This window comes from Eulemur rufifrons, chromosome 18 (genome assembly GCF_041146395.1).
Source record: "Eulemur rufifrons isolate Redbay chromosome 18, OSU_ERuf_1, whole genome shotgun sequence".
Taxonomy (NCBI): domain Eukaryota; kingdom Metazoa; phylum Chordata; class Mammalia; order Primates; family Lemuridae; genus Eulemur; species Eulemur rufifrons.
The window spans coordinates 61,324,691-61,349,692 of NC_091000.1; the positions used below are offsets into that span (position 1 = coordinate 61,324,691).

The window sequence follows — 25,002 nt, forward strand, 5'->3', positions numbered from 1 at the left end:
GTGTATTTAAAAAAGAAAAGTGAGCATGGGACATGAAAAAAATTCACAGGAAATGCATACAAATTACCAAAAACATTTTTTAAATGTTCAGTCCTTGTTTACTATCGTAAAGTGCAAGTAAAGATGAGATACCGGCCGGGGCGCGGTGGCTCACGCCTGTAATCCTAGCACTCTGGGAGGCCGAGGTGGGCGGATCGTTTGAGCTCAGGAGTTCGAGACCAGCCTGAGCAAGAGCGAGACCCCACCTCTACTAAAAATAGAAAGAAATTATATGGACAGCTAAAAATATATATAGAAAAAATTAGCCGGGCATGGTGGTGCATGCCTGTAGTCCCAGCTACTCGGGAGGCTGAGACAGGAGGATCGCTTGAGCTCAGGAGTTTGAGGTTGCTGTGAGCTAGGCTGATGCCACGGCACTCACTCTAGCCTGGGCAACAGAGTGAGACTCTGTCTCAAAAAAAAAAAAAAAAAAAAAAAAAAAAAAAGATGAGATACCATTTTTCATCTCTCTTAGTAAGAGAAAGCAATTTTGTAATGCATATATAGAGAGAGCCTTAAAACAGAAAGTTGGATATTTAGGCTTAAAGATGTTTAAGTACAATTGAAAACTAACTGCCCATTGAAAGTTAATCTCTAAATGTTTCCAAATTTAAATTATGTACATCTTTAATTTGAAATATACTGCCACCATTAACAGTGAATGTTTTAAAATTTAAAAAATTTAATAATTTGGCAGAGATCTCATGCTCAAATGCTATTGTACATATAATATGATTTTGTTTAAAAAATATATATGATGTATGATGAGGAAAAAAATACTGAAAAGAAAAATATCAAAACTGTTAGCAGTGGTTGTCTCTGGGTGTTGAGATTAGAGATGATTTTTATTTTCTTCTTGAGATCATTTCTTATTGTCTCCAATGATCACTTATTCCCTTCATAAATAGAAAAAAATGCTAATATTATTTAAAGAGTCCCCTCTTGAAGGATGGCAGTTGGTATCTTAAAGTGGAAGAATTGTTACAAAGCCTTGAAATTACAAAACACATCCTCAAAGGTTCCAGCTCCAAAATATACATTATTAATTTAGGAGCACTGACATACTAATTAATTACTATGACTTAATTCAGAATTTGAGTACCTTCTGTGTGCTAGGTACTGAGGTATTTAAATTATATCTGTTGCATTCCACTTAGCAATATTACTATAGTTGTACATCAGTTGCAGTAGGGAACATCTTAAAAGAAAAACTCCTTTTACTTCTGCCAAAATATACCTCCCTGCCCTTCCCGTAACCCCTAACTAACTCTTTCTTGTGCACTGTTTCACAGCCCTGCTTTTAGTGGACGCAGAGAGATCTAGTTAGGGAGAAAGGTTGGTTAAGTTGTAGGATTCAAAGACCATCCATTAATAAAACACAGAGCTGCTTTCTGTTCCTCTGAAAACTGCCCTTTCACGTGTGAGAAGGGATTAATTGTTGGTCAAGGCTGTGTTGCCACATAGGTGGGTACTGGGTCAGGGCAGGGGACCAGGGCTTGGCGCCCTTAAGGGGCCTGTCCCCGGAAAACAAGAACAGCCAGAGGCAGCAGGGCTGGGAACTTCCCTCCTTTGCCCGGGGGTAGGATGCTAATAGGGGAAATTTTCACAGCCGTGTGGCACGGAAGGCTTCCGACATGCTCTAGAGCATTTTCTCAATTTCAACCCTAACATTTCAGACCAGGTAACTCTTTGTTGTAGGGGGCTATCCAGTGCATTATGAGATATTTAGCAATGTTCCTGGCCCTTTAGACACTCGGTGCCAGTAGCATTTCCCCACCCCTGTCATCATCATAAAAAATGTCTCCAGACTTTACCAAATGTCTCCTAAGGGGCACGCTTGCCCCCATTTGAGAACCACTGCTCTAGACTATGCCACACAGACATCAGGGGCTCCTTTGTCCTCCATGCAAGCAGTTGGATGACTGATCTAGGTAAGAATCCAATGATCATTGTTATTAGTATTTTTGTATTTTCTTCCCATAAATGTCTTCTCCTTGCTGGTATATTGATAAACACATATGTTTTTGTAGTCTCCTTTCTTAGAAATTTTTTATTGTTATACTCAGGCTGAGAGTGACCCTGAATTTTATATGCAGCTGTGGCTAATCATTTCAAATAAACTGTGTGGAAGTTTTTCTTAACTTAATGCCTTTTGATGTACACTGAACCATGATCAGTGTCTAGTATTTTAGAGTGAATTAATCATATCAGTTAGCCAATGCTTATAGATTAGATTTTGTTTTCATGCAAAATCTTTAAATAAATAGAATAGTTGTTTTGCCTAGATGTTAAAATTACAAGTGAGTTTTATATTTTTTCTACTTGTACTTTAAAATTTTTTAATGGAATTTACTTCTCAAATCATTTTTTTCTGGTTATATTTTAGAAATTACCAATAGGGGCACTGCATGGGGGAAAGTATGGATGCTTTCTCGATCTTTGAAGCTTATGTAGGCTAATGATAAATGCCTAGCCTAGTGCCAGACAATCATAGTTTATGTGCAATAAATTTAGGTGGAATCACTTTCCATTTTTTGTTGTTTCCATGCTTTTACAGGCATTGAAACATCCATATTTTCAAGTTGGTCAGGTATTAGGCCCTTCCTCAAATCATCTGGAGTCAAAACAGCCTTTACAGAAGCAGCTGCAACCAATAGAACCGAAACCACCTTTAGTTGAACTAGAACCTAAGCCTCTGCCGGATATAATTGATCAGACTGTCGGACAGCCTCAGCCAAAAACCAGCCACCAACCACTGCAGCCCATTCAGCCGCCACAGAACATGAGTGTCCAGCAACCTCCAAAGCAACAGAGTCAGCAGAAACCGCCACGAACACTATTTCCAAGTATCATCAAAAACATGCCAAATGTAAGTAGCCAATAATGACACTTGACACAAAATAGCTTAACTTGCGCAATTAGTATTCTTTTCCAAGGCATTTCTAATTATGTTGGGGAAGATATAAAAGATTATTCTATATTAAAGCCCCTGCTTCCTCTGGTAGGAATTTGGAATGAGATAACTTAAAATTCTAACATGGTTTATAAAGAGAAAAGCTTTCAGAATGAAAGTAATGAAGTTTGCATGCCACAGACTTCCTTTAACAGTTCATTTGATGCAGAAGAATTCAAAGAAAGAATGAAAAGGAATCAGGTACTCCAGAGTACTGATCCTAAATCTTAAGTGTTTTAACAGTTCTGCAACTTTGCAGTTTTTAAATGCTAATGAACATGAATAGAATAGGTTTTTTTTTTTTTTTTAATTGTCAGGCATAGTATAAAACTTCTTCTTCCCACTTCTTTTGTTCAGTTCCGGGAGCTCATCAAGTGCCCTATTATTTTAGCCGTCCCCTTGGGGTATACACTTCCAAATGTGTTTGCATTATGGCATTTTAGGACTGAAAGAGATCTTAACACTGTACCTAATTCCTTATCCAGTCTTCAGCCACCCCCACCATCCTAGTATAAGTGAGGCCCCCTTACCCCCCAGTAGCACTAATCACAGTCTAATGTACTAGTAATTACTTGCTTTTTATGTTGTTGTTTATTATCTGGCCCTTCCTACTAGAGTGAAAGCTCCACGAGGTCAGGAATGTTTGTCTGATTTGTTTATCAGCATAGCCCCCCACCCTAGAATGGTGCCTGCCACATGGTAGAGTCTCAATAAGTATTTGTTGAATGAACGAATGAATGAATAATTGTCCAGACTATTTTTAAACCTCCAGGGTCCTGGAGAGTCTGCTTCATCTTTGGGACAGTTCTGAACATTCTTCCTTATGCTGAGCTAAAATCTGGTTTTCTATAGCTTTTAATAAAATCTAATCACTCTTCTAGAAAAGGCAGCTTTTTAGATATTTGAAGATCGCCAGATCGCCCTTGTATTATCTGCCCTTTTGCTAGGAGAAACATCCCCACTTCCCTCACATACGACATCATGCACCAACGACTGAGTGACCCTAAGTTCCTGTGTGTGAGGGAGCCTTTAAATCCCTTCACCAGCCTGTTTCCCACCTGGAATGAGGCTACCAGAGGTCGAGGGAGGCAGAGGGTAAGGAGGACAGGGCAGGGTGAATCACCTCCAACGTTCCAAAACCGTATGTTCACTCCTGCCGCCAAAGTTTGTATTCCTTTTTTTTTTTTTTTTTTTCCCCTTGGCTCATCAAATGTTGACTCCTACTGAAAGGGAAGGAAAGGAAGTTCATAGGCATGGAGTAGCTGCTAAGTGCTGTGCTAGGCCCCCCTAGTAACCTAGCCCTAAAATTTGACATAGCTAATAAGTTCCAGAGCTGAGACTGAGCATTCAGTCAACTAAAATTTCTAAGCCTACCTGTTTTATAAATGTTTCTGCTAAATCACCTATGCTGTACCTCTACATATGTATTTGATCTCTAGGATTCAAAGAGTTGTAAGACTTCACTTTTATGTTTCAAATTTCTAGTTATTTTTGAACGCTTATTTTTTCTTCTCAGTTTGACCTTTCCAGCTTGTTGCCACTATGGATTTGTTTAGTTGTTTGTTTTTCTCCTGTGTCTTCATAAATAGCAGTGAGCCTTTGGGCAGGCCACGAGAACCTTCTTCTAGATTGATATTGATCCATTAGGCAGTAGTCTTGGTCAGATTATGGAACTATGTACTGATCCGCCTTTGCTGTCCTTTGATTGCTTTATTTCAGTGGTAAGGATGACATGAAAAATCCTGTCACCCACTTGGCTGAAGTGCACATGCACTACATCCAACAAATTCATTTTTTGCCCTTTATGAAAAATCATGGGCCTCTAAGATTCACCATTTTTTCCCTTAGTGTGTACAAACATTCTTTAATAATTGATTTTAGAATTTTTGCCCTCATCCTATAACAAACTTAATGCAGAGTTTGCAAAAATCCTCCTTCCACTTTATGAAAATCATTTATATTTGCCCCTTTACAGTCTTCCCAGACATACGTGGTTCTTTGCTGTCACTGACATTGTTCAGCAGTGTTCAGCATCAGTGCCCTAAAATACAGTGCCATGTAAAAGAGGCTTTTGACTCTGTGAAGTATAATGTTTTATTAACTCTACTCATCTGGAGCTTCAGATCTTTGTTTTCCCTTCAGTCTGGAGATCGTTGTCCCTGGCAAAGAAAATAATAGTACAGAAGTTGTCAGGGACTACTTTTTGTCATCATCCATCATTATGACAGCACCAGCTTCAAGCAATAGCATATCCATTTTCAAAGCATCCTCTTGCTGCCGACAAAGCTGTATTTGGCTGCCCTTCCTTCTAAGCTCTATTTGCTGATTTTGAATTGCCTTTTGGGTTTTCCTGTTTATATGCTCCCAGACCACTCTCTATAAATTTGTATAAAAACAAATCACTGTCTGTCCCAAGTCAGGATGTCCACATTCCTTATTTCTGTTAATGGTGCCACCATTCTGAGACAGTCAGACTCAAGCTTCCCGCTCTGTGTCCATTAGGATTACATTCAGTGACTTATGACAGAAACCCCAACCACTGTGGCTTCAATAATAGGGGTTGTTTTTCCTCGCTTAACAAGAAGTCCGGCGACAGGCAACCCAGAGCTTGTGCAGCTTCCAAAGGATCCAGGCTGCTGCCGCCTTCCTGTTCCATCGTCCTTAGCAAGTGGCTTTCATCCATGGCCTGTGACCAGGGGTGGCTGTTGCTCCTTTGGGTGTCGCGTCTGCATTCTGGGAGGGAGAAGAGTAAAAGATACTGGCACGTGCCAGCCTCAGTGTCCTCTCCTTAAGGCTGTCTCTACTTGGGAAGGGCACTAAGGCTTTGAGAACTTAAGTCACTTGCCCAAAGAGACACAGCCAAGTCTCAGTTTTCTGTATCCTTCACATCAATGAAGGGTCAACTCAGATCCTAAATATTCAAGTCTCCCCCCAACCCAAGTTCACAGAGACCTCTCCTCTGAATACCTATTATGTTTTTGGCATTTACTACCTATTTTTGTTAATGCTTTTAAATGTGTGTGTATGTTACCTCCTTTAGTATATGGAAGGCTCCTTGAGAATGGGGGTTCTTAGTGTCTAACACAATCATTCGTGCATGAAACGCATTCAGCATGTGATTAAAGATTATGACAACTGATTTTTCCACCACAGAAGCCAAATGGCGCACTGGGTTATAAAAATGCGAGGAGGTGCTGGGGCCAGGCTGTCTTCAAGTCTGGAGACAGCTGGCAGGAGTTTGAGGATGGTGATTTTGGAGCCTCCCATTCCAAGAAGCCAAGCATAGACGTTTTCAAAGAAAAGAGGAAAAAAGATACTCCATTTTGGTAAGTTTTCAAATTTCTCAGGGAAAAAATATTTTTATCATGTGTCAATTTTATTTTGCTCATTAAATATAAATGAATGTAGACCTTAAAAGAAAAAAAATTGGCTTAATTAATATTGTTCTCTTCTACAAAACCCAAATCCTTATGTATACCTCTGAAAAGTTAAGACTCTTGACTTCTCACAGGAACGATTCTCAGTATTAGTGGATGAATGGTGTGTGTGTGTGTGTGTGTGTGTGTGTGCAGGTGTGTGCATGTGTAGGAAGGGGTTCTTGTTCAGTTTTTGTGGTGCTGTTGTGAATTGTAATCATCATTATTCCCATTTGAAATTCACAAGCCTATTTGCAGAAAGCAGAGCACCACGTACAAAGTTAGTGGTTTCTTCTGATGGTGTTAAGATTTAATTATTAGCTTGCTTCCTATACTAAACTTTTTATCATCTTCTGACCTTTTCTGGAAGTTGAATATTTCTAGAAGTTCCTTTTCTTTTTATAAGTTAGATCCTTATTAGTACATTATTCAATGTGGAAGTTAGGATAGGTTAAATTTCGATGAACATTTTGGAAAGATACTTTCAATTTTTTTCCCCTTTGGAACAGAAGAGGTATTGGGAGAACAGTTGTGTTGCCAGTCAGGGAAACTGTCCAGTAGCTGTTTGGCATGGTATAGTGCAGACTTCGGGGCACACATACCCTTGAAGATGCATGAAGAATCTCTAGGGGGTACATATGCTTGGATAATTCTTTCACAGTCAATTTCCAGATCCTCACGTTTCATCCATACTCTTTCCTAAAATACATGAACTTGAGGAAAAGCCCGTTTAATTTCTCTCCCACTTTAGGCAAGAAAGTCACATCTCTCAGCTGTTTCAAATTTTACATGACACTAGAGGTGCTAAAACAAAGGGAGAAGTCAGAAGACTGGCGCCTTTAACTGAAAAGGCTTTCTGTTGGAAAACCCTGCATTAGAAATAGGGCACAGTCGTCTGCCCTTATCTGTGGTTTCGCTGTCCATGGTTTCAGTTACCTGCGGTACAGTTCAACTAGATATTTGGAGAGAGAGAGAGAGACCATATTCACATAACTTATTACAGTGTATTGTTATGATTGTTCTATATTATTAGTTATTGAAGTTAATCTCTTACTGTGCCCAATTTATAAACTTCATAAGTATGTAGGTACATATAGGAAAAGACAGTATATAGAACTTGGATATAATGGATCCAAGATCCACTGGGGGTGTTAGAACACAGCCGCTGCAGGGAAGGGGGGCTGCTCTATCTTAGCCTGTGCTGGGAAGCATGTGAAGCACCAGGGGATAGTCATGCATATTGTTTTAAATGTACAAGAACGTTCTGTAGGACCATCTCATTTTTCAAAACTCATACATAAAAATCTTATATATTTTTTGAAGATTCAGAGTGTTTTATGGATAAGGTAGTTAAAACTTATTTTTATCAAGTCTTACCATGAAATACTCCAATTACAGTCAATCTTCACAATATGTCATCTTATAAAATATTTACTTTTTTCTATCTGCAATTAACAAGGAACAAGAAATAAATTTATTTACAATGAAAAATTATAGATGTCAACTTAAAGATGTGCAGGGAGTTACATAGTTTTTTAAAAAAACAATTCTTTGGATCTAGGAGCAGAAGAGTTTGAAGACCATTGATACAGTGTTTGGACGACTTAAACTTTTTTTTTTTTAACTCATGTCATTCTAATTTCAGCAAAACTTTTATTTATATATTTTTGAGGATGGTAGAAGTTTGAATTAAAACCTATAGTTAAAATCAGGGTTGTAGTCTATATGCCTGATTCTGGCAGGGGAACAATTGGTAAATCTCAATATCAATTGTCCCTTTTCTCTTGAAATTCTTTGGAACAACTATATGACAATGAATTTTTCATGTGGGTATTTCTTCCACATTTTTATTTTTTGGTATCTTTCAATGACCCTGTACAATTCTAGGCATATGGTTATTGTTATTATCAGTATACTACCATCTGTTAAGCTCCTATGTAAACTTTATAATCTTCATACTCCAATAATAATATCTGCAGAATAGAACACCGAGACTCAGGTTGGGTAACTTGGCCAAGACAGATGAGGCTTAATTCAAATCCAGGTCTTTCTCTCATCCACACCACATCACTTCTTCAGCAATAGGAGCTCAAGAACTTGGTGAATTGAACAGACTCTGTTATTCCCTGCTCGGTCTCGGGCAGCCGGGCCTCTTCATAAAGAATACAGAGTGCCAAATACTAACATGTAAACCTTTTATTTAATGTTTATCTTTTTTAAAAGTGAACAAAAGCAAGATATTTATACTTACATTTATACTTATATTTATACTCAGTGGCCATTTACTAAATACCTGGTTGGTATTAAGCCCGTCCTCAACCCATCAAATGTACAGCAGCAGAAATAAGACCTTCAGAGAACTATAACATGAGACAAGAGTGTGTATTTAGTGCCAGGAATGCAGGCGCTGCGAGGAGCTCTGGGAGTTCTGTCTATGGGCAGAGCACTCTGATGGGGAGAGGAAAGTCTTCAGACTGAGCAGTTTTGCGAATGGGGTAGACTTTCAGTCAGGGGCCTAACAGTGGGAAGGAAAGGGAAAGATGCCAGAGGTGGGCAGGGCTGTTTCCAATGAAGTGAATGTACCTGTGTCAGGAACTACCCAAAGTGGGTGACCAGCAGTTCAAAGGGCCAACCAAGTTAGTGTCCATTTCCAAGGGAGTCGACTTGGTGAGTAGAATGTGGCCATGTGAATTTCTAGGTGGTAACTGCAGATTCTTAGAGTTAAGACAGATGATGGGAGTTGGGTAGTACATTCTGGCCCCAGCAAATAAGGAAGCCCAGTTGGAGGGTGGTTGGGGGGTCAGTTGTGAAGAGCTCATTGCGGCACACAGAAGAAGAGGCAGCAAAACAAGTTATAGCCCCATCCTCCAACAGCGATGCTGCCTCGTGCACTGCTGCTTAGTTAAAATGGCCTCAGGAACGAGAGAGAGCTAAGCCTGGAAGCTGAAAGTCCCCAGTTCCTAGACAGAAAAAGAGCTGGGGGAGGCAGGGACTGGGTGGCAGAGTCAATCTTAGGACTGACACCACTGAACAGCCAGCCAGGTGCTCAACCACAGGTTCTATACTGGGGAATGGGCATGTCACTAGCGTACTTGGAAATTTTACATGGGAGCTTTACGAGCCCTTCTTTCCCCACTTCGGTTTTCTTTGCCCATCCAGCCATGCCCCAAACAACCTTACTGATTCTAAGTTATGTTAGTTGACAGGTGAAGATGGCTGTGATTGCCTTCCCTCTCAGTGCACCAGCTTCACACTGCAGCAGTTACAGGAAAGATGGAAACATACGTTGTTAGGTCTGGAGCTGAAAGGGAGACATACGAAGCCTCAGGGGTAGCAAAGTGCCATTTATTTGAGCATCTGGGTGCAGATGGGTGGAGGCCAAAAAAAGCATCCACCATGAGGGAGGGGAAAGCATTGGGTTTTATAGAGGGTTTTTCCAGGGGGAGTGAGCAACTGGGCCAGAACAGCCGTTGTAATAAATGCTTTTTCAAATAACCAGTTTCTGGGACCCCTGCGTGGGTCTCATCCTGTAGAGATAAGGGAGGGGGATAGCTTCATCCTTATCAGGGGGGATAGGAATGCCGATGTCCCTGCAGCTGTCTGGTCTGGAGTTAGATTTACAATCTCCGGACTCTCCAGACTCCTGCGGCTTTTGTTTCACAGGCTTTATGATCACTATCTAAGTTTTCCATTAACCGCATTAAGTCCTGTATTTACTTTTCGGGTTCTCACCCTAAGCAAACCTAAAACTATACACAAGCAAATTGCTGCTCCGCTATAAAGCTTCCTGTCATGTACTGTCTGGTATCAGAAATGATTCTGTGCACTGCTTAGTATCTACTGGGGGTAGAGGGGAGTTGTCATTTAGCCAGAGGACTCTGATGAAAACCATTGACTGGTTTGAAAAGACGCACAGAGGGTGGGTAAGAACTTCTCATTGTTCACGCTGTAATGCTCCCTCATGTTGACTTTCAAGGCTTCCTGAGTCAGTACCCTCAGGCTCCAACCACTCCCTAGGGGAAAACAAGAACTTACCTGCACCTCTTTCTCTAAAATCTGAGTCTGAATTGTCAACTGCTTCAACAGCTAAACAGTACTACTTGAAACAATCAAGGTACCTTCCAGGTAAGCAGAGAAAATAAATGGTTACTGCTAACTAGAGTATAGATAGGTCAGGCCCAAGTGTCCTGGAATCTCTGGAGAAAGGGCACCAGTGAAATAAAAAATATAATCTCAATGCGCTTTGGTAGCTCAGCCTGTTGTCTGGATCTCCCGTTTCTGCTCAAGAAATGTATAGTAGCTAAAAATCAGGATTATGAATACGCTTCTAAAAAATACCACCCTCCCCCCTCAAAGCTATGCTGTTAGTAAATGCTAATAAATGTTATTGAAGCAATTCTGCATTCCCATTGCAACTTTTTATAAAATGTAGAGTTTTAAATACTGTTTCCTAAATGATCTGATGTAAGTTTTTAAGATCATTCTGCTGCTGGGCAGAGCATGCTAGGGGCTCGGGAGAGTCAGGAACACTGGTCAAGAGGCCATCACCCATGTCCAGATGGGAGAGGGCAGAGGCCTGTTCCAGAGTGGAAGCAGCAGAGACAGAATTGGGTAGAATCTAGACGGTTCTTGGTCATGGACCTGATAGAACTTGTGGACAGGCGAGCGGGGGTGATGGGAAAGAGTGGAAGGAACAGTGTCAGCTTCTGAGGCTTTGACTTGGCATCTGTGGATGGTGGTGACTTGGACTGAGATGGGGAAGAGCAGGAGAGCACAGGAGTGTGGAGGTAGGGAGTTGAGAGGGGAGTTTGGGATGCCTGTTGAACATCTGAGTTGATCTAACAGACACCTGGATATATGAATCTGGAGCTTGGGAGAAAGCTCTAGACAGACAGTGGGGAGTTTATGATGTGCCTGCAAATAACACTTTCTCCTCTAAATCCAATTAGAAAGAACATTTTTAGATTCAGTTTAAAAGGGAATCAATTTTTACATCGTCATGTGTCTGTACAGATACATCTTTAGTCCAGTGAGGAGGAGGTGATCTTTTTCTTCTGGGTTTTTATGGGCTTGCTCATTTTTAGCTTTCTAAATGCAAGGCCACTGGGTTTACCTGAGGAAGATTTGCTTTTTACAGCTAAGTCTCCAGAAGCGTGTTTGGGAAGGAGGGGTAAGGCAGATGAGCGGAAAGGTTGAGACTGGATCTATTAGCAAGAGATTGATATGTAACACCTTTTCCTGTGTACGTTATAGGCAGCCATATAAATTTCAGTTCTAGGAATCCAACTGGGACCCACTCCTGTTAGTAATTGGAGAGAGAAAAAAAAATGAAACTGAGCGAAGGGTTTAGAAATGAATGGGGTAGAAAACAGAAGGTGTAGTGGGTGTGCGGGTTTAGCCACAGGTGTCAAGCTGAAATAAACTAACGGAGAGCAAATCAAGGCTTCAGGACCGCACTCCTGTGCTGATTTGTAAGGAGGAAGACACTAATGTATCTAAGCGAGGTTGAAGAGATTGGCATGAAGTTATCAAGGACAGAGCAAAAACTTTATAACCCTGAGTATTTGGAGATCTAAATGGGTTAAATATTAAGGTTTGTTTTGTTGTAAGCAAATTATTTAGGCTCTGTGGCAGCCGGGTGAGACATGGGGAACAGGCCTGAGAAAACATAGGTCATGAAATTAGAAAGATTGTGTACGTCTGGATAGAGAAACAGAGGGAAGACATTTATGTGTATCTCATTGGTAGCATATAGCAAATGAATTTACAAATGTCTTATTAAAATAGTTGGGGGGTGAGGATGAAGAAATATAGATAGGAGGAATAAGTTCTAGTATTTGGTAGTACAGTAGGAAAATTACAGTTAATAATTTATTGTATATTTCAAAATAGCTAGAAGAGATGAATTGTTCCAAATACATAGAAAAGATAAATGTTTGAGGTGATGGATATCCCAGTTACGCTGACTTGATCATTCCACATTGTATACATGTGTCAGAATGTCACATGTACTCCAAAAATAGGTACAACTATGATATAGCAATTAAAAAAAAAAAAAAAAGGCAGGGGGAGATCCAGATTCTTGTGAGCCAAAGGATGGGGATTAGAAAATTCACCACACAGTAAAATTTTCACCAATGTAAGATATGAACATGGCATTTGCTAGTCTTTCTGTTTTCTTGGTCACTTTTTAAAAATCGGAAATATTTTGAATTTTTGGAAATCTACTCTTGACATTAAAGTCTCTATTTTTTCTTCCTCATAAGGTCAAATTTTCACCACTGTAACCTCTCCTGCAGTTTGAAAAACACTATTCTATTTGTGACATTATGCTATGATTCTGGAAAGTGAGGAAAAAATTTAATTTATTCTAACTTTTTTGTATAGGAAGTTATTATATGGTTACAATCATAGAATGACAAATTTGCCCACATATCTCTTTATAATCAGACTGTAGTAACTGCAGTCCTCACTTAAGCTGCTGCATCTTAGTTTGCCTTGAAGAGGAGCTTAGGAAAGGAACCTAACCGGTGTGGGATGCAGGGGGGCGCTTAGCAGAGCTCCCCGCAGCTCTGTGCCTACATGGGCGTGAGTGCTTTTGGGTAGTGCAGGGGAGGAGGGGGACGCCGAGGGACCCAAGTCCCTTAGGAAGGTGAGAGGAGTTGGAATCAAGTCTGTAATGGTTGGCAAAGGGGCAAAATACCTGTGCTGTAATCTCTAGATACCAGCAGGTTTGTAATTTTCAGTGTTGAAACCCTAAGAGAGTTCTAATATGACTGCAAGAGCAGGGAAGTAAGAAAGTTTCTAGGACATAGATTCACGGGAGATACTTTTCCCTGTTTAAAAAAAAAAAAAAAAATCACTGAAACTTAGCAAGTCACTATTTTTGTCTTATAGAAGTGAGCCCTCTGTCGGTAGGAAAGACACTATAGATTTTTTGGCAAAGGGTAAATGGATCCAAAGCACCGTGTTTTCACAGTTCAGCTTCCTAACGTGGTTTTCAAGAATACATTTCAGGGTCTCTGAGCCCTGTCTGATCATTTCTTTTTTAACTAGAAAGATCTAAAAAATTCGGCAAATTACTTGGGATCAGAGTATGGTTATAACGGACACTTTAAAGATGGACTCAAAATTACAAAGAATTGTTGGAAACCTAAATGTGAGCCCTACTGTCTGTCACCTTATTGGCATTCTTTGTTTTGAAGATGACCCCTCTAGAGCTGGATGAGATTTGAAACTAGAATTGGGCTCAGGTCAGTCACTTGGACAAACATTTATTGAGCACTTATTGTGAACCAGCAATTGTTCAGAGGATAGAAACCCTAATAAGAAGAAATCTTTGACATTTGTTTGTGATCCATAGATATTTTTGTAATTGAATATCTTCAGGAATAAAAACATTATCTGTGGGGGCCCTCTTTTTTACTCTGAAGCCAAGTATAAAAGGTCTTATTAAGCATCAACCTTTAGGATCATGGGAGCTCTAGAAATGTACCATATAATTGCAGGGCAACATGACATTATACTACAAGGACTGGCAGATCTGTGACACTGGCCTTCAGGGAAAGAGACGCAAGAGTCATAGTTATTGACCTGCGACTGACCAGCTGTGTACTTGGAGCAAGACTTTGCGATTCTGTTTTCTGTTACTTACAATGGGACTACAGTCATCTATCAGCTCACCCTGTAAGCCTTAGGTTCTTAATTATCACAAGGTAGTTGCAAATAGAGTATGCAATGGAAATGCTACCAGGTGCCCTCTGGTCTCACCCTCTGACCCTAGAACCAGAACTCCACGGATGAATTGATGCCACCGCTGCTGGCTGGAAGAACAGCTTGCACAGAATCCTTCTCTCTTCCCATTTAGCTCTTACCATCTTTCCTTCCACCCTGTTCATTCAACGTCCTGTGTCATTTCTCTCTTAGCCTCTTTTGCTGCATTTTAAATTTCTTAACACCATATACAAAGTCTTGCATGATCTGATCCTCCTCCCCTGTCCAGCTTCATTTTGTACCACTCCTTCTTCTTTCTGCATCCATGGTGACCACCTCTGAGGGCTTCCCTGTCTCAGCTCCTCTGCCTAAACTGTTGCTTCTCCCAGGAACACACCTCCCAGACCCTAACCATGATTCACATTTCAGCTTAAAATTGCTTTTTTGAAAGGAAGACTGGCTGAGTTGCTGCTGTTATTTGCCTGGTTAGCCTCAGAGTCTTCCAGTTTGCACACGGCTAATTATACACTTAATTAATTATAACTATAAATGTCTCCCTTCTCATTAGATTATAAGAGACAAAAGGATAGGACCTGCTCTGTTTTGTTTACCACTTTTTGTCCAATGCTACACACACTGGCACATAGAAGGTGCTCACTAAATATTTGCTAACTGACTTCTTGAGCAAGTATCCTCATATAGTGATATATATTATAATATCGAATTATATTAATTTCTCCTTCCGAATAGTGTTTGTTATATAGAAGGTACCCAATAAAAGCTTATAAACTAATAAATAATTTTAAATTCTAGGATGTATCTATTTCCAACAAAATTGGAATCTTTGTCGTAAAAAGACCTTGGATTAAACCAATTATCTTCAATAGCATATACATTTACATTTAAATAAAGGGATATTGCCAAGGGCAACTGGACTAACAAAATAACTTAAATATTCAGGGCCCTTTCTTTATTGAACTATATTTATGAAAACTGTGTTCTTAAAGAGATTTTTAATTTTCTCCCCCTACATTGCACTTTCTTTTTGGGTGAAGATGTTTCTAATGTGAGTAATTGCCACCTAGTACATCTTCCTTATTATCAGGTAATTGTCTATTATAGTTCTATTTGTAGGTGTCTTATTAGGGGAGTTATATCCTGTAAGAAAGGGAAATTACTTGCCTGATGGACGTTTTCCTTGGAGAACTGAGGATGGGTAACTTGAGGCTCAGTCCTTCGGGTTTCAAAGTAAGAGATACTATTATATAGCTCATAAATGCGAAACCTTTCTAAGGAATTCAGCTTGTGAAAAGCAAAAGCTCATACTGCCTACAAATAGTTCCAACTTCCTAAATTAATGGAGTCTTCAGTGTAGGTTTAGATATAGTATAGATTTCTATACTAACTAAAGAAAACACTATACATAGGACCTAAAGATGTAGACCGTGTGACGTCTTTAGCATCTCACAAGTTCAGTCAAATTTAATTGTCAGTAAAAAGAAAACAAGCTCAAGAAGTTTTCAACTCTCTTAAAAACAAGTTAAAAACAACCCCCTTTGACCACTAGTACTAAAACCCAAGGCTGATTCAACATTTCACAGATGTCAGAAAATCACAAATAATTTAAACTATCCTGTTTTCCAAGTACATTTCCAACACCTTCTCTCTGGTTCACAAGTGATATACTATTTAGATTTTACTATGTCTATTATACAAGTAAGCATTACAGATGGATCTGTAATATGTCCATTTCAGAATGTCCCAGGTTTCCCTGAGTTCTTGTTAGTGTGTCTGTTTTTCCCACTACACCAAGGGTCTGGCCCAGAGCATACATTCAAAACAAGTGAGTGATGTGGAAATGTCATGTTTTTGAAAAAAAATTTTGTGCCACTTCAATTTTTACAAGACATTTAGCAAGAACATCAAATTTTTATGATTACGTGTATTATAGAAAGTATCTTCTGTTTATAAAGTACACTGTGAGTATTCCAGGTGGCTGTATTGAGGGCTTAGGATCATGTTAGGGTTCATCAAAAAGCAAATATTTGCTATATTTTAACCTAAATTTATTGCCATTCTCCTGTCCAAGGTATTTCTAGTCTTTGAATGTATTATATATTTTTCCTTCAAGTTTATGATCACATCCTAATCTTTGAAATGACTGCTTTGTTCTTCTAAGGTGTAAATCCCAAGAACGTGTCCTTGATAGCCAGTGGAAAGGAGATAAACCCACACACTTGGAGTACTCAGTTATTTCCCAAGTCATTGGGACCCCCTGGGGCAGAACTTGCTTTCAAAAGGAGTAATGCAGGTAATGCAAGAATACATTTAAAACCTAAATATACATTGTTTTCCTTTACCGATGTTTAAATACATTGCAGCTACCTTTTTCCAACCCAGATATGTGTGACCTGGAGGGGACGCACAAAGGTTTTCCAGCTAATACTCGAGCACAGATAGTTTTAAGGGAATCATTTGCCAGATCCTCGCCTTCCATCTGGGTCTTTCCCACATGGCTCTGCCTTAGCAAGGTGTCTCTCTTCTACCTTTTTATTGTCACTGGCTCCTATGGTGTGCTTCCTGTTTCCCCAAAACGTAAAAATATCTGGGGTGCCAATCAAATGGAAAATCTTGATATGTTGATGTCACTGTTGAGAAAGCAACTTTGATGACTGGGCACAAATCCTTTTTAAGCTGTTTTCCAGTTCTTAGCTTTCAGAAAATTGAGGGAGGACCTGAGTCGTTAGCTCACAGGCAATTAAAAATCATTTCTTGGCCGGGCGCGGTGGCTCACGCCTGTAATCCTAGCACTCTGGGAGGCCGAGGCGGGTGGATCGCTCGAGGTCAGGAGTTCGAGACCAGCCTGAGCAAGAGTGAGACCCCCGTCTCTACTAAAAATAGAAAGAAATTATATGGACAACTAAAATATATATATACAAAAAATTAGCCGGGCATGGTGGTGCATGCCTGTAGTCCCAGCTACTCGGGAGGCTGAGGCAGGAGGATCGCTTGAGCCCAGGAGTTTGAGGTTGCTGTGAGCTAGGCTGAAGCCACGGCACTCACTCTAGCCCGGGCAACAGAGTGAGACTCTGTCTCAAAAAAAAAAAAAAAAAAAAAATCATTTCTTATGATGTCACTGTATGACTTTTGGTCTGTAACTTTGAAGAGAGAGTTCAAAGAATGGAGTGGCAAAGCTGTAACAAAACCCCTTTCATTCCCAACTATTTATTTGTATTAACAAGGTTTCTCAGTGTTTCTGTCTCCAAAAATTAAGAACAAAAGAGAAAAGAAATAGCACTGATGCTCAAACCTGAGTGATTATAGCAACAATTATTCATTTGTGGATAACGAGAACTACTTGAAAAAGCCCCATCTTTCTCCTTAAGAGATGCATTTCCAAAAAAACTTACTTTTCATGTTTAGTAATCAGAATGTATAACATTCATCTTTTTGATTAATTATATATAATGAATCATTGTAAATATAACTACATGCAGAAAAAAGTATTTTAATATACTTAGTCTTATAAGAAATTTAAATGTTTTTCAATTTATACACATTTTTGACTGTTCAATTTAAGGACTTTTAAGCCTAAGATTATATTTGGATAAAATTTAGAAGCTGAGGTATGAATAAAAATATAATTTTAAGGAGAAAAGGAATTAATGTGAAATTTCCCAGTGTCAAAAAGGAACTCATTCGTGTATTTTTATGTCAGTATTGGAGGGCATAAAGTCACTATGCTATTTAGATTCCATTGGCTATGTTTAAAGGAGAAATGTAATAGTTTTATTTTTAAAATATCTATAATCACAATATGCCGGAAATGACATCCTTTGCAACTGTTAAGTTTGTGATTAAAAATTTTAGATATCAAATTAAAAGTCTGCGAAGAGAGGTTCCAAGATTTTTTAAAAAATGTAGGTGGTATCGGATCAAAAAGTTTGATGATTGCTGTTACAGCAAGTGAGCAGTCTAGTGAGGTATTCTGATATGACATTAACACACTTGGACTTTTTACAAGTTTTCCAGGTTTTTAAAAGACAGCTTATCCATTTAATGGTGCTGAGGTGAGTCATATGCTGTAGCACTGTAATTTACTTATTTTTCCTTAGATATTTAAAAGTAATATTCACTGAATCAACCAGTTATACGAATCCCTTTAAAGGACAGCAGGACAACTTTGAGTCTCAAGGGAATGTACAGTTGGCATCAGAGGAGAGCTGTGACAACACGTGGACACACTTTCGCATTTTAAGAGTTCTTTCTAGATCTTTTCATTAATCATTTAATCCCTTTTTTCCTCTGCTTTTCCTAAAATATTCTCCTTACTGTTCATTCTTTCCATCTGCCTTCTCTTTAGAAGAAAGCATTATTAAACCAATCGAAAAACTATCATGCAATGAAAGTTTTCCTGAAAAATTAGAGGACCCACAAGGTAATTTCTGGGCATTAAATATAAGTACAACTTGCTCTTTGAATCTCTTGTCAAATTTTCTTCTCAACATTTGCCCCTGATCCTGACATAAAAGGCCAGGACGACCTGCTTTTAGAAGTCTGCTCAGGACTAGGAGAAAGGAAAGCACTCCATTTCATCAAGAACATCATCCTTCAGTAGTTGGGATTCTAAGAATAATTTGCTCTCAAAAAGCTACACGCTCATCTTCTTAAGTTAATTATGGCAATTTATAGAAGAAATCAAGCAAATAATTCTGAAAAGATTTAAAAGAAAACTTTTTCTAATTTTGTGATCAATATTCCTGGAATTATTTTTAAGTTCTGAAACTCATTTCTTAAGCTTTAACAATCATTTAAAAGGAAAAGTTTAACTGGGTTAATAGAAATGATGGATTTCTTAGGGGTTCTAGGGACTTGGTGTCATCAGTTTGAACAGTGCTAACACTGGCTCCACCCTAAAAATTGGCAGCTCATAAGGTGCTTCAAGATATGCCAAAATAATTTAAGAAGATTTAATTTTTTATTCATTTGTTTTCAGCACCTTTTTCCAATAAGAAGTAGGATCACATAACTGATCAATGCATGGCTTTTAGAGTCTGACATGTCCCCATTTTGTCACTAGCTTTTGTGGTTTGGGACAAGTTATTTAAGCTAGTTTTACCATTTATACAATAGAGAGAATAATACATAGGTATTATTGTGTAACCATACCTAAGATTTTTGTCACACACTGAGCATTTAATAAGTGTTTGCTCTGATGACGAGATGAGAGCAAGAGCCGTGATCTGAAGCTGCTACTCAACGTGATCACTGCTTTGAACTTCCTTTCAAAAAGTCTTCTGAAGTAAGAACTGGTTAGAGATTCAGAAGGAGTTCCTGAGGGGAGAAGGCTCAAACTAGGCAGCTGTACTTAGGCAAAATTCAGTAGGGTGGAAAGTTGTCTAGACTGATAGCATGTGCTTAGTGTATAAAATCCTTTAGGACCCCATAAGTAATACTGCTCTTTGACATTTGTTGATTTGAGAGCAAACACTTGTGCCTAAGCCCCGAGAGAAACATCAGGGACACAGAGCTCCAGACATGTGAACAAATAACTCTATGGGAAAAACGCTGCGGTTGTAGCTGCCAACTGAACGGTTCTTTGAAACCATCAGGGCGATCAGAGCCCATTTTGCCTTCTAGCTGACAAGCCTGTCTCCTTTCCTGCATGGCTGGCTTCTTACCACCTGTGGCTTCCAGTTTGCTCCTAAACTCCCTGTGGTTTGTCCTCAGCCTGCCTCATGCCACTGAAGCAGCTTCTGCTAGATCCATCGGCCTCTCTCCTGTGTACCGTTCCTGTGTTCCTCACACCCTGGATCTCTTCTGCTCCTCCTGCCATCCATCTATCTGTTCTCTCTGCTCCACAGGGTCCCTTTCTTTCCTTTCCCTTAATGAGGGGCTCCTTGGGGTCTATTCCTGCTCTTTGCACCTTCTGAGCTGCTCCTCCAAGCACAGCTCCATAACCTCCACATCGGGTCATTGCCAATCTCCTAACCTGCCTGCAGCGCTCTCCACGACCTGAATATCCTCTGGGCACCGTGTCTTTCCCGAAACCTGACTCTCCTCTTGCTGTTCTTGGACAACCCACCCAGTCACCTAAGCTACAAGCTTAGGGGTTCATGTCCCCCTCTTTATCTGCTCAGTTCCCTTCTTCCCCATCCCCATGACGGCCTCAGTTCAGGCCCTCAGCCTCTCGTGTCAGCCAAAGCAGGGACCTCCTCACTGGTCTCCTGCCTTCAGATTTTCCCTCTTCAACCCATCCCTGTGCTGCCCCCAGATGGATCACTCACTAACAGTGATGATGATGATGGTGACAATGACAATGCTGATAGCTGATATTTAGAATACCAGATTCTATGCCAAGTGTTCTGCATAGTCTTATTCAGTCCATACAACAACCCTACGAGAACACTTAAAAACAAAGAAAGACACAGAGAGCCCTTCAGGGATGGGGGCTTTGTGGCAGGAAATATACCCCCATGTTAAGAACTGGGGTCACAAAAAAGCCTGGTGTGTTCAGGGTGAGATGAACATACCTAGGCCTTGCGTTCAGATTCTAGCTCAGTCCCTTATGACTTGTGAGAACTTAGGCAAGTTATTTAACTTCAAAGAGCCACACGACGTGGATAATAATATGCATCTAAGAGGGTTGTTATGTGGATGGAATAAGGATATCTGTAACAAGTGTAGCACAGTGCCTAGAACATAGTAGATGCTCAAAAAATAGTATTTAGAAGTAATAGAGGTAGCATTCGAAGTTACTCTATGGCGCCTTAAAATACTCACGTCCTGACTATGAAACTTTGTGTTATGTCACTAGGAAATTTTGGAAGTTACGCTACTTACGTTCCTTCCTTTCCTAAAAAAGAAGTGGGGTCAGCTGGCCAGAGGATCCACTTGGCGCCTGTCGGTGCAACAGCTTCAGGTAAGAACAGCTTTAGATCGTTTGGGGATCTCCGAGCGGGGAGGAGCTTTTCTCATTTTTAAGTTTGTACATTCACTTTTCCCGAGTGAAGACTTAGTCTCACCTACTGTGTAGTTGGCAAAATGTCCTGTTTTTCTTCCAGAAATGTGGTTCCAGAGTCTAATAATTGTAAGAAGAGCTCCCTCTCACTATGTGCTTCTTGTCTGCCAGGCACGATGTAGAAGGCTCTATGGGATGTGGCGTTTAACCCTCACAGCCACCTGAGCACGTAGCTAGATCTCTCCTTTATGGAGGAGGAAACTGACGTTAAGTAACTTACCTAAAGGTCACACAGCCACTGGAGCCGGGGTGGACACTCGGTCGGTCCCCTTCCAGTGAGTGTGCCGGACCGCACAGTGAGATGTGAGAAGATGCATCTTTCCGAGCTTTTGGCCCAGCCCCGGGCCCAGAGTGAAAGCTTAATAAGTGTTGACACTCTTGTAAGTTAACGCGTGGTTTCTCTGCAGTTCCAATTTAGAGAATAGAAATTAACAGCGGCAGAACTTTCACACCCTGCCTTTTGCTTTGCAATAGGGTCAGGTGGTGAAAGGGTTTATCCCTCCACCTTCCGACCTTACGGCGCAGCGTGTGCAGCTGTGTGCAGGGTCCACACTGGAATGAGGGTGGCGATGCTGTCTGTACTAGAGCCCACCAGATTTGACCGTGAATGTTCCCTACATTTTAGTCTGAAATAGACACCCTATGGAGGCACCTAAAATAAACTTAAAGGCAGATAATCCGAAGTTTGGTAAGACTCCTAATTGTAGTTTAATTTAAAAGTTGACTCTGAAAGTATTTGCTCAGCCTGTCCTAACCAGGATCTTACATTAAAACTCCTGATTAGAGTTGCCAATCTTTACTGTTCATGCTATTGGAGCTAAAAATGGAAAAAAGCACTGGATTTCTTTAATTTTTTATTTCTTACCACAGTAAAACTGCTGAAAGCAAACAGTATTCAGTTACCTTATCTGTGAAAAGGACTGCTTCCTTCTCCTCTGCTGAAACAAAAATATAAGTAAACATTTTATGTACAGCAGTGGTTTTTATAAAGCCTCAAATATCTTAAGCCAGTCTTACAATGACCCATTTGCCATGACTTAGCAGTTTTTTAATACAAAAACAGAAAATCATAATGTTTTAGATTATTTTGTTATATGGGTACCTACCTGCTCTTAGTAATTGAGAGTGGGTCTTATTAAAAATATTTTTGTAAGATATTAAAGACCTTTATATGTCAATTATTCTGTTGGATTAGCATGCATATTCCTGTTTTCATTTTTTTAAGTAAATGCTTTCTCATAACCTTTCATCTCTTCATTTACTCTGCTTATCAGATTTTCCTACAGACCATAATAGGAGGAGAGGCAAAAAAAAGAAGTAAATATTAATCACTCCCAAGTGGTCAAAGCAAATCCTTAGGAAAACACTGTTCTATAAGAGATGTCTTCCAGTCCTCCCACTTGGGTGACAGTTTCCCACAAGAAAATAAAACCAGGTCATTACCGTATTTACTCAACTATTTTCCCCTCCTTGCATAGTCTTTGCTTTTCTTTCTCATTCTCGTGTTGAGAAGGAAAATCAGATTAATGTCTTCCTCCCTCCCCGTGTAATCTCTCCTCTCAAACCTGATATCTCCACATCCCCAGCTTTGAAAGTTACAACAAGGACTTCAAGGAGTGACACCGTTTAGATGCGCGGGGCCCTGCTGCAAGCACTGGGTGTACATTAGCTCTCGTAATCCTCCCAGGGCTCTATTGCAGATCAGCCCCATGTTACAGAAGTTTTAGATCTTGCAAAAAGTTACGTCATAATGGCATCAATTAAATCCATAGCTAGAGGCAAACTCCTTCCTTTAGCACACATTTTCTACAAGAAGTTAAATGCCCTTGAAAGGACAAATGCAGTTTTTAAAATAAACACATAGCAAGCATTGAGGAGCTCCCTGCTCTGCTCTTGGGGGGTGGCGAGGTGTGGGGTGGTCCGACTAAGGCACAAAAGCATGTCTTGCCCTGCCACGAGATCTGGGCTCCTTTGTCAGCCATTAGATTCTTCACCAAGGGTGCTTGTGACCTAAAACCCTATTATTTCTAGGAAAGGACTCCTAAATCTCAACACTACCACCTTCTTAGCAAAATGATTCCCTCTTCAAAGAAGTTTTACAAAATACTGGCTTGGACACAGTTTCATTTAAATGTGTTTAGGACTTGACTGAAGATATGTCATGACCTAAAAAAAGCTTCTCTTTTTTGTTGCTCCCCAGACCCCTCACTTCTTACCCTAAGAGCCTCACCATTAGCTTAAGGCTGTGTTCCCTTTCCCCTTCTCTGAATTACCCAGGCTTTCTGCCTCTCTCTCTGCCCCTCCACTCCCCTCGCGTGCTCTTCCCCGGCCCGCGGCACCATGTTGACGGGCAGCCCTCCTGTGTGAGCTCACTCATTTAACAGACGATGCCTGTTTATATTCCAGTGGCTGTTCCTAGAAAACATGGCGCCTTAACTGGCCCTTCTAGACACTTTGTCCCTGCCTTTGTTAGGTAACTTTGTAATGGTCTTGACTCTGAGAATTTTAATCCCAGTAAGAGTGGGATGAAATGACCTGTCAAACCACAGAGGAGAGAGCTCTTGTCTGCCCTGCCCTGACCAAACTAACCAGCAGCCAGGCGCCGTCTTGCCCAGGGCGTTTGCACGTAATGCCTTGTTTGCTTAACATCAAGGTTTAGCAGCGTATCAGGACCACGAGCTCACATAGTTCCTCCTACCTTCCAGTTTTATAGTGAAAGTGTAAGAAAAACTGGGGAAACCATGCCAGTAAACATGATATAGCTGAGCTAAAGGTACAAAACAGTCAGATGCATTTCAGTATTGCCCCTTGGAGTTTAATCTAAGAATGGCAGCTCTACTGCACAGTGTGGAAAGATTTAAATTCCAAATGGAAAAGTCAAACATCCCTCCTCAGATAGAATACATGCGATACCGACCTCTCAGTTTGGTGTGAGGAGGGCATGAGGCAGGGACGGAAGAAGACATCAAGTTTCTCTGTGAAAATGATTTACTGCATTGTCATTTGCGATGTTTAAGCAATCTTAGCTTATAAATTGTTCAGATAACAAATAACAAATTTTTAAAATGTTCACAGTCAAATGTATGACTAAAACAAGACTTGTGATTAAAGGTTTAGGATCCTAGAAATGGGTTACTGTTTTAGGGAGTTGTGTTATCACCCATAATTTTCCCAATGAAAAATGAAGTTTCTTCATTCTAAAAACTACATTTTCACTTTTCAAAAGAAATCTATTGTAGGACCCCATATGTATAGCTCCTTGAAGCCAGAATTTTATAGCTTCACAATTCCAAATACATTATTTACATGTAACCACAGTGTGATATTACAAAGTCACCAACACTGTGGGTTTGCCCATTGAATTTGAACCAAGAATTTCTCTTGGTCATCTTACTTGGCGTTGCTATCCAAATGTGAAATACTGGAAGTATCAGCAGTGTCAGAACGTCAGAACTTCAGAACTACAAACTAGAAATATTGGCTCTTAAGCTACGGATAATTCTACTAAGTGTCAACATAATACTATATTAGAATTTTGGGGCTTAAAATTTTAAAAATCTCAGAGACTATTGAATTAATCTTTTAAAGATAAATTCAGATTTTACCCGTAAAATGAGAGGATGAATTGCTTTATTTTGAATTTGATAATAAAAAATAATAAAATCCTAATACCTGGTTCTGATTTCTTTCAGAATATACCTGGAACACAAAAGCTGGTCGGGGGCAGTTTTCAGGACCTACTTACAACCCTGCAGCAAAAAACCTAAACATCATGAACCGCACACAGCCGGTTCCCTCGGTGCATGGGAGGACAGACTGGGTGGCCAAGTACGGCGGCCACCGGTAGGAGTCACTGGCTG

General features: G+C 40.0%; 1 protein-coding gene across 3 annotated transcripts in view; it reads left to right on the forward strand.

Annotated features, from left to right (window-relative positions):
• Positions 1-24,989, forward strand: part of MAK (male germ cell associated kinase) — a 48,210-nt gene extending 23,221 nt beyond the window's left edge. The window contains exons 8-14 of one of the 3 annotated variants that reach the window (XM_069493368.1): positions 2,597-2,908; positions 6,146-6,318; positions 10,385-10,533; positions 16,301-16,432; positions 18,485-18,559; positions 20,939-21,043; positions 24,835-24,989. In XM_069493368.1, coding sequence (XP_069349469.1) covers positions 2,597-2,908; positions 6,146-6,318; positions 10,385-10,533; positions 16,301-16,432; positions 18,485-18,559; positions 20,939-21,043; positions 24,835-24,989 — 1,101 coding nt within the window. The remainder of the gene's footprint in view (positions 1-2,596; positions 2,909-6,145; positions 6,319-10,384; positions 10,534-16,300; positions 16,433-18,484; positions 18,560-20,938; positions 21,044-24,834) is intronic. The other 2 variants (XM_069493369.1, XM_069493370.1) reach the window with 2 other exon arrangements.
• The last annotated feature ends 13 nt before the right edge of the window (positions 24,990-25,002 follow it).